The 15,835-nt window shown below is 43.0% G+C and overlaps 1 protein-coding gene across 3 annotated transcripts in view; it reads right to left on the bottom strand.

The window, feature by feature from the left end:
• Positions 1-15,835, bottom strand: part of trip12 (thyroid hormone receptor interactor 12) — an 85,012-nt gene that overhangs the window by 13,289 nt on the left and 55,888 nt on the right. For all 3 annotated transcript variants that reach the window (XM_056283059.1, XM_056283058.1, XM_056283060.1), the window contains 8 exons: positions 11,186-11,327; positions 8,665-8,856; positions 8,254-8,405; positions 7,277-7,434; positions 7,002-7,075; positions 3,552-3,751; positions 1,225-1,352; positions 708-859 (listed from right to left, as the gene is read on the bottom strand). In XM_056283059.1, the coding sequence (XP_056139034.1) occupies positions 708-859; positions 1,225-1,352; positions 3,552-3,751; positions 7,002-7,075; positions 7,277-7,434; positions 8,254-8,405; positions 8,665-8,856; positions 11,186-11,327 (1,198 nt within the window). The remainder of the gene's footprint in view (positions 1-707; positions 860-1,224; positions 1,353-3,551; positions 3,752-7,001; positions 7,076-7,276; positions 7,435-8,253; positions 8,406-8,664; positions 8,857-11,185; positions 11,328-15,835) is intronic.

Below are 15,835 nucleotides of genomic sequence, written 5' to 3'. Positions count from 1 at the left end.
CTGGACAGGTTAAACTGTCACCGCACTCACATAAATACACCAGGGAGGGGGAAAGTATGGGAGCTGCAGCTCCAAAAGGCTCAGCATATGTGTTGTTGTTGTTCACTGGTCTTAATCTTTGGTGTTTCTAAATCATTTTAAATAAACTCGCTGTTGAGCCCTTCAACACTATTGCTGTCCATGTCTCAGTGCTGGCATACTCCTGGTGGTGAAATTAGTTTGTCACAGCAGGGCAATTAAATAGAGAATCTGGTAATTTGGCTAGTCCACTGAACGCTGTTGCTATAGTTTGACATGTTGCCATTCTTTTTTTTAGATGTGTTACAGTATTGGTTCCTGGATGTTGGTTTGGAAGTCTGTGCATTCAAAATTAGAGTGGGGGAAATAATTGATTACACAATCAATTGATGAATACAAAAAAAATCTTGGTTGAGTTTCACTTAAAATCTAGGCTAAGCTTTCATTACCTTCTTAAAAACTCATTTTTAAAAATGTCCCAAGGTAAAACTAAATAACTTGCAGTAAAATTAACACAGTTTGGGATTTTCACCAGAATTTGTCTCTTAAGAGATTTTTTTTTTTCTATCAACTTTTCACATTTCCTTACAGAAAGTAACTATGAAGACGCCAGTTCTGCAAATGACTACTCAATAATGTTGGGCACTCAGACATTTTCTTTGCCTCAATGCTTCTGATGAGAGACTTACATCATAAAGGTAGAACCAATACCGACTGATGGAGTGCAGGACCCTCAGCAGCAGGTTGACCTCTAAAGAAGGGTCATCAAATGTTATGGTCTCTGGTGGCTCCGAAATGAGGTACGACTCTAATGGATTGGTAACACTGGGACACACACCATCTGAAGAGGTGGGAAAGGTGTGGGGGGGGGGGTCAGACTCATTATATAAGGGTGTTTACAGATTCAGACAGAGTAGAAAAAGAGGGTATGACATCAACACTGATCATTTAGAAAACAATGCAGCTGCATATAAATAATTCATACACTGAAGCATTTTCCTACAGCCAGGCATTTTAAATTTGCACAAATTTATGCTGGTCATTTGGAGAAAGCATGGAAAAGGAAAGAAATTAAAAGGCATGGTCAAATGTTTCAACCTGAAACTGCATCACTCTAGGGGCTACTTAGCAAATTCCTAAAACTAATTGACAGCCGACTGGACCTTGGATTGGGAAACACCAGTGTTAAGCAAAAAAGATTCCTACCGTGCCACAGTTCATCCTGTTTCTTGGCATTACGAGGTGAGGTTTTGGTGGGGGCTGTCTGTGCCCGGCCCCTCTTTCCACCTACAGGATCTTTGCTGCCATCTTCATCTTCTCTAACAGGCTTATACCTGTAAAGAGGCAAGGCAAAGGAGACTGCAGATGTAACCAGGAGTTGACATTTGTTCTCATCTGAGGTTTGTATGAATTCCAATGAAGAAAGAAGAGAAAGCCACTTTATTTTGTCATTGCACAGGTTACAATGAAATTTGTTCTCTGCATTTAACTCATCCTATTGTATAGGAGCAGTGGGCAGCTGCGGCACCCGGGGACCAACTCAAGTTCTTTCCATTGCCTTGGTCAGGGGCACAGGCAGGAGTATTAACCCTAACATGCATGTCTTTTTTTATGGTGGGATGAAAACGGAGCACCCAGAGAAAACCCCCGCAGACACAGGGAGAACATGCCAACTCCACACAGAAGGAACCTGGGACAGCCTGGGGCCTGAACCCAGGAACTTCTTGCTGTGAGGCAACAGTGCTAACCACTGGGCCACTGTGGTGCCCCATTTTTATTTTATTTTTTAAAGAAACAATGCACTAAAAAGAACAAAGAGCATGCACTAAACATAGCTAAATTTCTGACATCCAGCTTTTTCAGTAATTTTATCCCAGCAATAACATCAAGGGTTCATTACATTTTAATAGTTGTACTCAAGGACTGTTTTTTCATGTTTTCTTTCAAGGAAGAGATCCCAGCAATCATCATCATCATCAGCGGTCACTCAGAGCGAGTAGACTGTCTTCTCCGTTAGGTTGTCTACTTGTGGGTCTTCAGATGGCTATAGAGGCCAATCCGTGAGCCACATACTTTGGTGCAGTGTGGACAGGGGAACGTGGTGGTGGTGGTTGAGCCTTTTTCTCTCTCTTCTAGTGGTGCTGTCGCTTTCTCTCTGCAGCACAGTGGAGTTCCATTTTATGATGTGCAGCTCCTTCCTGCATGGATTTCTTCCAGGAGTGCCTATCCAGTGCAATGTGTTCCCAGTTGCCTGATGTGATGTTGAATTTCTTCAGACTGGTCTTGATATTGTCCGTGAAATTTTTCTTTTGCCCGCTGGGAGCTTGACGACCTTCCTTCAGCTGGAAGTATAGGATCTGTTTAGGGAGATGTGTGTTGGACATGCCAATGACATGGCCCATGGCCTGTCCATTGGAGTTGGTGCTGCATTATTGCGGTGGCGATGCTAGTCATGTTGGCTTCTTCCAGAATGCTGATGTTGGTGCGTCTGTCCTTCCAGCTAATCCTCAGAATCTTTCGTAAGGATCTTTGGTGGTTACTGTTCAAAGGCTCTCAGGTGCCTGCTGTAGGTGGTCCATGACACTGCTCCATACAGCAGGGTAGGGAGAACAACAGCTCTGTAGACCAGAAGTTTTGTTTGGGTCTTTTGGCCTTGGTCTTCAAAGACTCTTTTCTTGAGTCTGGTGTAAGCGCCACTGGGACCGCTCAGGTGATGGTTGACCTCAGAGTCGATGTCAGCTTTTGGGGAGAGAAGGCTACCGAGATAGGCTAAGTGATCAACGTTTTCAAGAATTTTGTTGTCCACTTTTATGCTGGGCTGGGTAGATGGCTGGTTGGGTAGAGGTTGATACAGAACCTCGGTCTCCTTGACATTTAATGCTAGACCCAGGGCTCTGTATGCCTTGGTAAAGGCATTCAGAATGTCCTGGAGGTCTTCTGTGGAGTGTACTGCGATGGTGTTGTCTGCATACTTGAAGCTCCATGACGGTGGTGTTGCAGACTTTGCTGTTGGCCTTGAACCTATTAAGGTTGAAGAGCCTGCCGTCAGTTCTGGATAGGATTGGGATCCCCCATGGCAGCTCTTCGCCAATGAGGTGGTGTATGGCAGAAATAAAGATGGCAAACAGGGTGGGTGCAATGATGCATCTCTGTTTGATTCGTTTCCACAGTGAAGGGCGCTGACTCAGAGCTGCTGTTACTGAGCACTGTGACTGACATGCCGTCATGTAAAAGCCTCAGTATTCTGATGTATTTGTCAGGGCAGCCATATCTTTATAGTATGCTCCACAGAGCCTGGTTGTCTACTGAATTAAAGGACTTGGTCAGGTCTATGAAAGCCATGTACAAAAGTTGCCTTTGTTCGTGGCATTTTTGCTGGAGTGCCAGCACTGTGCAGAAATCGACCACTCTTCGTGCCTATGCAGACATATACCCATCCTAATAAAGACTGATGAAATTGGATGGCATATAATGTTATGTCTTGACTTCAAAAGCTACATAATAGTTTACAACTACAGGCCAAGAAACTTTACCATATGGTATGTGTTTTGGTCCAGATGCCGGCCCGCCCAAGTGGGTTTGCCTCATCATCTGTGGATTCCCTCTCTTCTTCAGCCTGAAGGCTGAATTGCCGCACAGCCTGGTACACAGTCATATTGTAGGGCAGCAGGTGGTCACCTATGTAGAACTGCAGCCTGTGACGTACACTGCCAGAATTCAGGAACTGTGCCGCCTAGACAATCAAAAGATTATAATTACTTTGAGAGTGATGGAATAGTTAAACTAGTGTTCCCTAACTTTTCAGTCAGCCCCCCCACCCCTTACAATGGGAACATTTTCAAGTCTCACGTCACGCTGTCTCAGTACAAGCAAAATACGGCAAATTAAATTATTAAATGATAAAAAAAAAAAACTTCAGTTCATACATTTTTAAAAAGGTAATAAATCCTTTTTCACAATTTTTGAACTGATAACATGTTGGCATGGGCCTAGGATGGTAGGATTGCCCTCGATAAATTCAACAACAAAAAACCCATCACAAGGCCACTTTGAGGAAGAAAATCTATCAAAATATGTTGAAACCAAGTGATGATGGTGGTGCACGTGGGGCCCAGTACATTAAATCAATAAAATATGGGGCAAGTAGAAGGGCGATAAGCTGGCACTTGACAACCAAACTCTCTGGGTAGACTTGTGAGACGTTCTACAACAGACACCTTTATGCTCACATTTCATCGCTGTTCTGTCTATCTTCAGTTGTTGATTATAATATCAGCTGAAAAACATCATTCATGGTGTGTTGATTTTTTCATAAAAACAGGCCATTTGCTGCCTGTTGTTTGACCCTCAACATGGCAATAGAGTACTGACCATGTCAAGTTCAAGTTGCTTAATTTGTCAAATGCATAACAATACAGCATGGCAGACGTTGTTGGCAATGAAATGCTTAGGCATCAGTTCAACCCCCAAAACGCTTAAGAATATGACATAACAGATTAAGTTAAAACTTTAAAAAAAAAAGTCTAAAAAAATGTAACAAAATTATATACACATATATAAAATTATAAAATCACAGTATGTCTAGATGAACACAGGAGTTTTCATCAGGTTACAAGTCCATTGGTGTTGACCCTTGAGGAAGCCTACTATTATTGTTACCCCATGATAAAGCAATGTTTGTTTAGAAAACATTTTTGTCAGTGTGCGCTTCAAAAATAAGCACTGGTGTGTCATCTGTGCTGCATTTAAGTCTCACATTGGGCTGTTCTCGCTGACTGAAGCCACAGGTGGGCAATAATTGGGGGGAGATTATTCTCTAGTGTGAAAGAGCTCAAATCTCACGATTCAGTTGCCCCCCCATTGAGTCCTGACCATTCTTTGCAGCCAACTTTTTTAAAGCATGTTTGATTTTGTCAAGACTGCTTCGCATCGGGTGAATGGGTCAAGGACTGAAATCAGAGACTGGCTCTGGCAACAGGCAATGAGATTTAAGCTTTGGAAGATAAATGGTTATCTACCTTATCAACAATAAATTCTACCAGCACATACAAGGAAAAATCATTTAATGACTGGCTGAGACACTAGCTCTCGCAGTCGCCTTTACTCTTTATGTAGGGCATACAATCTTGCGGTGGCCGTCTCTCAAGCCACGTCTTCTTCGATGTGTAACATCTTGATTTATGTAGAGTTTGACGCAGAGTGACAGCTATGTGAGCTATTCCAAAAACTAACCGTTTATGCCCAATATTTGTTTATTTATTTGTACTTTGACTGGCACTTTAACTTTGATGGGAGTGCCATTATTAGTGTGCTGGTAGTCTTGCTCTCTTTGTTGGTACTTTGTTCCTGGGCTTTGTTTTTGAGCTGACACGTTTCTGCAGGGTTCCACGAAATTTGAGATGAGACATGAAGAATCGGGCTAGTGAGTGTTCTAAATGTGAAACCACCCTCAGTCCGTTGCCTGGTGTGAATACGCTCAAGACGGCAGGTAAGACCGATTGTCAAGACCAGTGTAAGTCTTAACAGCCTGCATTGGCAAAGACTGGTTGAACCGCCTTTACCCGATTCTCAGTCAATGGCGTTTTTGTGAAATTCTACCACGAATGAAACAGTATATGCAATACCAGGTGATGGAATATGAGGGAAAAGCAAAGATAGAATAGTGGCAGCGGTGAAGAAAATTTTTTTCCCCAATTTTCTTTCCAATGAGGGCCTCTCTGCTTGGAAAGCAATGTTAATAAAAAAAAAAAGTCTTACAACAGCAAATAATTTGACATACACACACAAAATATTTGAGGGGAACCTCCACCTCCCTGGAATCAACAAATGGTACACTCGAGCATGAAACTTTGTCAGATTGTGAGTGAGTGAATGAGTGAGTGATAAGCCAGGTTCCTGATGTTCTTTGCATTTAAGAATGTCGCATAGATAGACCTGTTTAATGATAGTTCTCTTCACTGAATTTTCTGGCAAACTCATCTACCCCCCACCCATCCACTCCCACTCCCAAGAAGTTTCTGATGCCCTCTGAGTTCAAACACTCTGGACATCACTCTGCCGTGGGAGAGCCATCTGGCCTCACACTGAAGCAACACAGCTGTGTGAACACCTCTGATCTCCTTGCAGAGTGCAGAAAAGTGCAGAGCTTTCAGTGGTCTTGTTTTAATGTAGTTTTACTGCAGCAATGACATTGGACAAAACCTCACTGAGCTCAGAACTCTCGCTTTGACCCAAAGGCTTCTCTGTGGATTAAAGTAATGAGTTCATTGCACACTGACATTTTTAACAAGTACCTGGAGCTTGGCACCTTTCCTTGCCACAGTGAGTGACCAGTCAGTGCAGATGCCCATTAGTTGCCCTATTTATTAAACCATGCCTCTGACATCTTAAAAGCTGCAGCTGTATTTGGGACATAGGAGGGAGAAGAGGAAGGAGCAAGTGTCATTTCAGCACCGACTGGAGGTGGAGAGGTGAGTTGCTGCCTCCCTCCCAACAAGCTGGAGCTAGAACAACATTTGCCCCCGTTGCAACTGGGCAAAAAGAAAAAAATAAATAAATCTGAGCATCGTCATTTTGATTGACCTTTCACACCAACGCCACTCAATCATTTGCATGGACAGTCTTTGCACTGTGTCCAGTGCAAATTGGAGCAGCATGTGAAAAAAGGTACAAATCTGACGTAGTTTGTTTATCGCGATGGTTGGGTGTTACAGTGGCATAAAGTCTCAAGGCCAACACTAGTGTTATCTACTTCACGTCAATACTGTCCTGTAATTACAACCGGTGTAAAACAATGTGTAAAATCTGTATCACTATGAAAAACCTAATGCAATGTGGGGAAAAAATAAAGACTATGCGGCCTGCCAGCCAAATTTCCAAACTGGTGCCGACTCATAGCCCGGTGGGTTGAGAACCACTATATACCTTGACATGATGTGCTGAATTTGCAAACTGTTGTCTTCATACAAAGCTCACCCACGTACCAGTGATTCATCTATTTCATCATCTGAACCGTCATCATCACTGTCTTCCTCCTCTTCTCTGATTCTCCCATAACCTGCAGAAATAAGGCTAATATCAGCAAAACTAAAATTTCTGCTTTAAGGAAATTTTGTACCAAGATATTCAGGGGAGATATTTTAAAGAAATCATCCCAATGCAAACTAGATTTGAAATCAAAACTTTCTCACAGCTTTTCAGAAATGTTGAAAAAGATATAAAGATGAGTTTTGCAAAGATTAAGGTGAACAGTCCTAACCTCGGACAACTAGATATCTCTCAATGGCTTGCACCAAGGCCAGGGGGTCAATCTTCACTGGGCCACCTTTCCATTGTTTGACATTAGTGCAATCTGGGTGTCTCTGCAGCTGACACTTGAGCTGATGAGTGTTAAAGAACTTTAGGGCCTGAGAACCTCTGGAAAAAGACAAAAAAAAAACAAAAAACAGACAAAATCCAAATTAACGGTGATTATGTTGTTAATACAGTGCCATTTAGAGAGGCCGTTTATTGTTACAGTTAATGAGGACATTACAAGATGTTTGGATCATTCTGAGGACAAACAAAGATAAGGCATAGTTATAGTGACAGCTGGAGCTAAAATACAGGATACTAAGGCCTTGTTCAGACTGCCAGCCCAAATTCATTTTCTGGCATATCCAGATTGTATCCAGATTGATTTTAGCAAGTCTGGACAGAAAAAAAACAAAAAACAAAAAACACATGAAATGATAATTTCCCCCAAATCAGATCCAAACCATTTTTGGAGGTGGTTTGAAATGCGATTCCAATCGGATTTCTACAGATGTGTCTCAGTCCGGATGCTCTGGCCGCCTAAATCGGATTTCAAACTGTCTCTCACACTGTGCACTTCTTGCTGCACAGTGAAGCCCGCTATGACTGCAGCACAGAACATCACGATGTATACCAGCCTCCTCCATCCCCGAGTTGGTCTGGTGCAACGGAGGAGTTCTGCACCGTAACTTGACGGTGCAAGATGATGGATTTCCATTTCTCATACTTCCGTGTTGGTAAACTGCATCACCAGCATACTTAGTTACTCACGCATACGTTGCTTCCACAGCAACCCATGCAGATAGGTTGGTCATGTCCGGACACACAAATCCCATCTGATCACTTGCAAATAACAGTGAGTACAGTCTGTCTTAAAGATCTGATTTGAGAAACAAATCCAATTTGCCTGCAGTCTGAACAAAGCTTAACAAGACAACAAACCTGCTCCCATTGCCATTGCCACTGGGGAAGTCATGCACTTTGACAGGAAACTGCTCCATTTGGCTAAGGCAATTGTTCATCTTGTGCACCAGCGCCAAGAGAGGGGCATTCTCTGACGGCTCCAGACGACCCGCAGGCTCCATCCCTGGAACCTGCAGACAATACAAACAAGCTCAAACTATGATCTGTTAACAGGGATTGAACAGATGACAGACAACATGCCTAATATGGACTTGGAAGAGGAAAAAAATTCTCAATGGTACAAATACAATCTTTTTTAAAGTTAACAACTTTCATGTTCTATTTTAGACAATTCTTGTTCAGTAGAGGAAGTTATGCAAAACTCAAGTCATACAAATGTTCTGTTGTACAATATTTGGAATAGCAATCTTAAGTGAGCCACCCTCTCACCGGACAGCCAAAGAAGACGTGCAGAAACCTCTTGAGCCGCACATCGCGGCTGACCATGTCCCTGTCAGTGTTGGATGTTAGGTAGAGTAACAGCTGCTTCACAAGCCCACTGTGCTGGATCTCAAACGATGAGACATCAGACTCCGATACGATACTAGAGATTTCCACCAGACATTCAACACTACCATCCACCTTGGAAAAATGGCCAAAACAATCTTTAAGAAACGTCTCAAAACAGAAGTGTAGCCTTTTTTCATTTTTTTGAAAAGATGACTATATTTGTTGCCAAAAGTATACAGATTCTACAGTCATGGGTCGGGTTTGTTTTCATTTTACTTTTTTGTTGAAATCAGTGACCCCTGCTCTTATAAAGTCTGGTACACATTACATGACTTGACAAGATTTCTAGTCGGAGAATATGTAACACTTAAGCTAGATTCATACTAAGTGACTTTCCCAAAGACTATCGGTCCAAGCCTTCGTTTGCATGAACGTAAGTGATTTAAAGCCAGTGAGCGCACTCCTGTGACAGTCATGTAGTGTGACAACCCGACTGACTCTGTTTTAGTGCTCCTCACAGCCTCTGAGGCTCTTAAGTCAAAATCAAACTTGTTAAATTTTCTTTTCGGTCTCAGGGGCGGGTACTCATGTCCATGACAGTCAACAGCTAATGTGCTCTTTAGTGAAAGTTAAATACCGGTTAAAGTCGGAAGTCCTATGCTCTCATGAAAATCACCGCACAGCGAAAAAGGCATGGCGGGGGGGGAGACCAAGAATGAGTATAAATGGCTCCTTTTCTTTTTTGGTCGGCACAAACAACAAGCTGCAGCAATTACAACAAGTACTTGCTTATTTGCCAATGTTTTGTACTTTCGTATGATGTATTATGATGTTAGTATTCTGGTGCACTGCATGTTGATTGGCTACCTGAAGTAGCCAACCTCACAGTATTTCTCACAGTGCATAACAAGGCCTGGATTCATTGTGAAGCATCTCAGAGTCTTGTCATTTGTCAACCCCAGCGATTTCCAGTTATTAAATGTGACATACTCAAGGACAGAAAGACCAGCGAGTTGCAGTCCTTGAGTGTTACATGTTCTCTGACTAGAATTCTTGTCAAGCTGTGTAGCGTGTATGTTCCTTAAGGACTGTAACTTGGTCTTTCTGTCCTTTAGGGTGGTACATTTGACAAGTAGAAATCGCTGGGGGGGGGGGCAGATTATAAGACTCCCTGAGAATGCCTGGCAATGAATTTAGCCTTGTAATAGGCTGCGAGGAATACTGTGATGCTGCCCATTTCAGCTAGTCAATCAACATGCACCAGAAGGAGAAGTGAATACTTGTAAAACAACAGAGAACGTGAGTCCTTGTCACCATTGCTGCAGCTCGTGTTGTTGTTTGTGAGAAAAAAAAAAGGATGCTTGTGAACTCATTCATATTTCCCCCAAATGCCATTGCTCTCTGCTGTGCAATGTTTGTAGTGTGAGCAAAGGACTTCCAACCTTAATGAGGTATTCCACTTCTGGTAGAGAGCTCAATGGCTGTTGACTCTCATGGACACGAAGAGCTTGCTCCTTGCTCTTGAGAATAGCGAGAAAATCAGACAGGCTTAATTTTATCTTACAGAGTGTCAGAGGCTGTTAAGAGCACTAAAACTGATTGCTAGTAGTGTTGCACTACATGACTGACTGTCACAGAAAGGTCAAGACAAAGTCTTTGGGAAAGTCACCTAATGTGAACCTAGCTTAAGTGATGAAGAACCATAACTAAAATGCAAACAAGACCTCAGATGAGAGAAAACATCTATAACTATTAATGTTACAAAAAAATCATTGAAATTAGCCCTAACATATATACTTAAATACTGAGAGCAGTGAAGCATTATGCAGGCAAACGTGTACTCAAAGTAGATATTCACATAGTAGGGGCCAGACCTTCTAAAGACTTGTGTTTAAAACTGTTATAACTTGAAAAAAAAAGTGTCAAAGATGTAAAAGGGCGCACAGAGGATGAACTCTCACATGAACAAAATACAAGTCCTGCCAGTTTTGCCCACATTAATGTTCTATATTGAGTATTTCGGGCCAAGTGTGCAGAATCTTGGGATCAAGTATGCAAAGACACTAATTAGCTGGACTAATGTCAAACCATGGCTAAAAGTATCTGTGTGCATATTATACATGGTACAGATTGGCCCTTCATAAGACTGAACAAATGACAGTGATGACAGCTCTTAAGTGAGAAAACCCCATCAGCAGAATCAGACTCACTCAGAACAGGGTTTTTTCTTTGGCTCTTCATCTATATTTTGCCATTGTCATTTTATATCCTTTAGCATTTTTCCTTTACTGACTATTTCTTTAATGTTAACATTTCTTTACAGTAACTGAAGTGTTTACTACCTCCACAATCACTACTGCAGACAGATCAAATTTTAAGTTTTGAAGCGCTCCTCAGCTGAAAGAAATCCAAACAGGGAAAACTATAATGCATAACCCTTGGATGTGACTGTATTCTGTACCTGCAGGTTGAGCTGCTCAGTGGCTGTGCAAAGTCTCTGGAGTACATTCAGTGCAGGGTTGCTGCCATCCACGTTCTCAGAGTTGAAGTAGCGTTCAACAAACCTACTGGCCTGCTCTTTGATCCAGGCCTTTATCTTATCCCTGGAGAAAACATCATCATCAATATTATCATCATCATCAATATTATCCAAGCAGTCAGACAGTGCTCACAACTTGGTACCATCACAATTCCCAGCTACTATAAATACTGTCATTTTGACAAAACAAAAGCAGGAGAAGGCGTCTTAAGAAATTACAATAGAAAGAGAAAGATCTCTCCAACTATTGTAGGAAAGTGAAAAACTAGCCACTTTCGCAGAATTCACTGTAGCAAGGTCTGTCTCTCTCTCTCTCTCTCACCCCCCTCTCTCTCACCCACCTCCCTCCCTGAAAACTTTACTAGCGATAATTAATAGCGTTTTCATATACTAATTGCATTTGGAAAGCACACTCACTCTCTGCACCTCACACTGAAGGCAAAACTGGCATCAACAAGACAGGAGGCTCCTCAGAGAAGCCATCTCTTTTGACATGATTAGAAGTCTCACCACAGGACACAGACAATTTTTTAAAACTTTATAGGTTTTTTCTCCCCTTAAAAATATACACACAAAAATTAAAACACACAACCCCCCGCCTCCCCTAGACAAAAAAAACAAAAAAAACAACAACAACAAAACAAAAAACAAGCTAGTAAGGGAAAAAACAAAACAAAACAAAATCATCAATTAAACACATATGAAAACAAAGGGGCTTTGTTTGTTACAATTGGAACCACTCAACAGTCAGACACCTAGTGCTAAGTACATATATGCATACAAACATGCACACATAGACACAGAGACACACTTCACGGACAAAAGCATTGGGACACCTAGCCATTATACCTACAGGAGCTTTTATGACATCCCATTCTAAATCCATAGGCATTAATATGGAGTCCCCCCCCACCCGTGTAGCTGTTAACAGCTTCCACTCTTCTAAGAAGGCTTTCCACAAGATTTTGGAGTACGTTTGTGGGAATTTTGCCCATTCATCCAGAAGAGCATTTGTGAGGTCAGGCACTGATGTTGGACGAGAAGACCTGGCTCCCATCTCCGTTCTAGTTCATCCCAAAGGTGTTCGATGGGGTTGAGGTAAGGGCTCTGTGCAGGCCAGTCAAGTTCTTCCACACCAAACTCACCCAACAGTGTCTTAATGGACCTTGCTTTGTGCACTGGGGCAGTCATGCCGGAACAGAAAAGGGCCCTCCTCAAACTGTTCCCACAAAGTTGGAAGTATAGAATTGTCCAAAATGTCTTGGTATGCTGAAGCATTAAGATTTCCCTTCACTGGAAGGAACTAAGGGGCCTAGCCCAACCCCTGAAAAACAACCCCATACCATTATCCCTCCTCCACCAAACTTCACAGTTGGCACAATGCAGTCAGGCAGGTAGCATTCTCCTGGCATCCGCCAAACCCAGACTCGTCCATCAGACTGCCAGACAGAGAAGCGTGATTCATCACTCCACAGAACACGTTTCCACTGCTCCAGAGTCCAGTGGCAGCGGGCTTTACACCACTCCATCCGGCACTTGGCATTGTGCTTGGTGATGTAAGGCTTGCATACAGTTGCTCGGCCATGGAAACCCATTCCATGAAGCTCCCGGTGCAGTTTTTGTGCGGACATTAATGCCAGAGGAAGTTTGGAACTCTGCAGTTATTGAGTCAACAGAGTGTTGGTGACTTTTACACACTATGCGCCTCAGTACTCATTGACCCCGCTGTGTGACTTTACGTGGTCTGCCAGTTCGTGGCTGAGTTGCTGTTGTTCCTCAACACTTCCACTTTTCAATAATACCACTTACAGTTTACCATGGAATATCTAGCAGGGAAGAAATTTCACGAACTGACTTATCGCAAAGGTGGCATCCTATGACAGTACCATACTTGAATTCACTGAGCTCTTCAGAATGACCCATTCTTTCACAAATGTTTGCAAATGCAGACTGCATGGCTAGCTGCTTGATTTTATACACCTGCGGCAATGGGCCTGAATGAAACACCTGAATTCAATGATTAAGAGGTGTGTCCCAATACTTTTGTCCATACAGTGCATATACAGTATATGCACATACTTACACACAAGTAAAGAGATATACTACATACCTAAACATCTCAACACATATTTAAGTACAGGCGGACAGGCTCATAGACAGTAACACAATAAGGCACTTATTCCAGCTAAATTATCCCAAATTATTAAAGCATCACCCATTCCTAGTCCCAATACTTACAATAAAAGGGTATTTGCTGTAATTGGGGGGGGGGGGGTCTATTCTGGCATTTCTAAAAAAGATATGGCAAGAGTGAATTCTATAAAGAGAGACCAGACATCCATAAATTTCTGATGGGACTTACATCTGTTATATCTGAGTTTTTCTAATGGAATTAAAGATTAAAGATACTTCTTTGAGCCAACTTGTGAATGATGGGGGCTTATCAGACTTCCAATTGTGAAGAATAAGTCTCCGGGCTTGAAGTGAGGCAAATGCTATAGAGTTAGCTTGGGGTGTAGTGACGTCTACGCCCTCACTGGGAACTCCAAAAATGGCAGTGATTGGGCTGGGTTCAATTGTTTTACAACAAATAAATGAGAAAGCTTCGAAGATATGACCCCAAAATGTTTTTTGGTGTTTAAGACCAAGTTGTTGTTAGCACACCATGTTATCAGGTTCTGAACCTCCTCCCTGTACGCCGCTTAGTCTTTGTCTGATATGAGCCCGATGACCATTTTATCATCCGCAAACGTAATAATACTGTTTGAGTTGTGGAGGGGTTGGCAGTCATGTGTCAACAGTGCATGAAGGTGGGGGCTCAGCACACAACCCTGGGGGATGCTGGTGCTTAGGATGAGGGTAGAGGATGTATGCTTGCCCAGTGTTACAGTCTGGGGGCAGTTGATGAGGAAGTCCAATATCCAATTGAATATGAAGGGAGTTAGTCCTAGTTTGTGGAATTTGTCGACCAGCTTGTTTGGTATGATGGTGTTAAACACTGAGTTATAATCAACAAACAGCATCCTGACGTAGGTGTTGAGTCTTTCCAGGTGAGAAAGGGCTGTATTTAGAGCCACACAGATGGTGTCTTCAGTCGATCCGTTTGCCTGGTAGGCAAACTGGTGTTGGTCTAGATCAGCTGGGACAGTGTCTTTGATGTGGGTGAGTACCAGTCATTCAAAGCATTTTGAAATGACAACGGTGAGAGCAACTCGCCGACAGGTTACCACAGGTTTTTTGGGAACAGGCACAATGGTGCTGGATTGTAGGCATGCGGGGACTGTGCGTAAGGATAGAGAGAGGTTGAAAATGTGTGTGAATACCTCTGCTAGTGGGTCAGCACAGGCATGGAGTGCATGTCCTTGTACACCATCAGGCCCCACTGCTTTCCATGTGTTGATGCTGCGGAGGGTATGCCGCACTTCTGGAGTGTGTAGAACAAGGGTCTGTGGGTCTCCCAACAGTTTGAAACCAACTGGAGGTTGGTTATTGTCTTTGTCAAACGGAGTAAAGTTGTTCAGTTCCACCGCAAGGTTGGTAGTGTTGTTGGCTGGTGTATGCTGTGTGTTAATTGCCTCTTTGCAATCTGTGATGGTCTGGACGCCTTGCCACAGCCTCCGTGGGTTGAGTTACTATTGAAACCCTCCTCTATTCGTAACAGTGACATTGTCCGTGCAATAGTTAATGTATGACAATACAGCTGAAGTGGGTCTCTAGGTCTGTCTGATGGGCAATTATATTCCACTCTGTGTGTTCAAAACAGTCCTGGACTTGAGAGATGGCTCCCTCAGGCCAAACTTTAACTGTCCTGCTGGTCGGCTTAGCACTGATAGCAAGGGCTTTGTGTGCTGGGATAAGAAACAAAGAGAGGTGGTCTGACTGTCCAAGGTGAGGGCGGTGTATGGCCCTGTAGGCGTCCTTTATATTAGTATAGACATGATCTAAGGTGTTTTTCTTCCCTGGTTGTGCATTTGACATGTTGATAGAATCTGGGAAGGACATTTCTGAGGTTTGTTTGGTTGAAGTCCCCTGCAATGATGAAAACTCCATCAGGGTGTGTGTTCTGTTGTATACTGATGACATCATTCCCTGGGCAAGTGAAACAGTCGGCACTTAAGCATTAGCTATTCAAGGTCCGGAGAGCAGAACTTATCGATTATGGTTGTATTCATGCACCATGCTTCCTTTATGTTAGCCCCAAAGTCCACTGCCTGATATCTTATCGGAGTCGGATGTTCTGTCGGTGTGATGACCGAATGGCCTGCTAGCTCAACTGCGACAACCGGTATATTATAATTCAGCCACATCTCCGTAAAAATCAGAACACAGCAGTCCTTTGTAGTTCTGTGTAGCAATACTTAGTCTGTGCTCATCCATTTTGCTGGCGAGTTAGCTTACATTCACGAGAAAAACACTAGGGAGAGGAGTTTTATATGGAGCAACCCTTAGCCAGGCTAGCAAACCAGCTCGCATATCCTGCTTCTGTTTCCTCTCCCTGCGCCGTCTGCGTCGCCTCCCCCCAGGGATAGGGATCCATGTTAGACCCGGTGGTCTGAGAATCTCCTGCGATTG

The sequence above is a fragment of the Lampris incognitus genome, chromosome 7 (assembly GCF_029633865.1).
Source record: "Lampris incognitus isolate fLamInc1 chromosome 7, fLamInc1.hap2, whole genome shotgun sequence".
Classification (NCBI taxonomy): Eukaryota; Metazoa; Chordata; class Actinopteri; order Lampriformes; family Lampridae; genus Lampris; species Lampris incognitus.
Note: the sequence above shows the minus strand (reverse complement) of the source record. Positions and strands in the feature narration are given on the sequence as shown.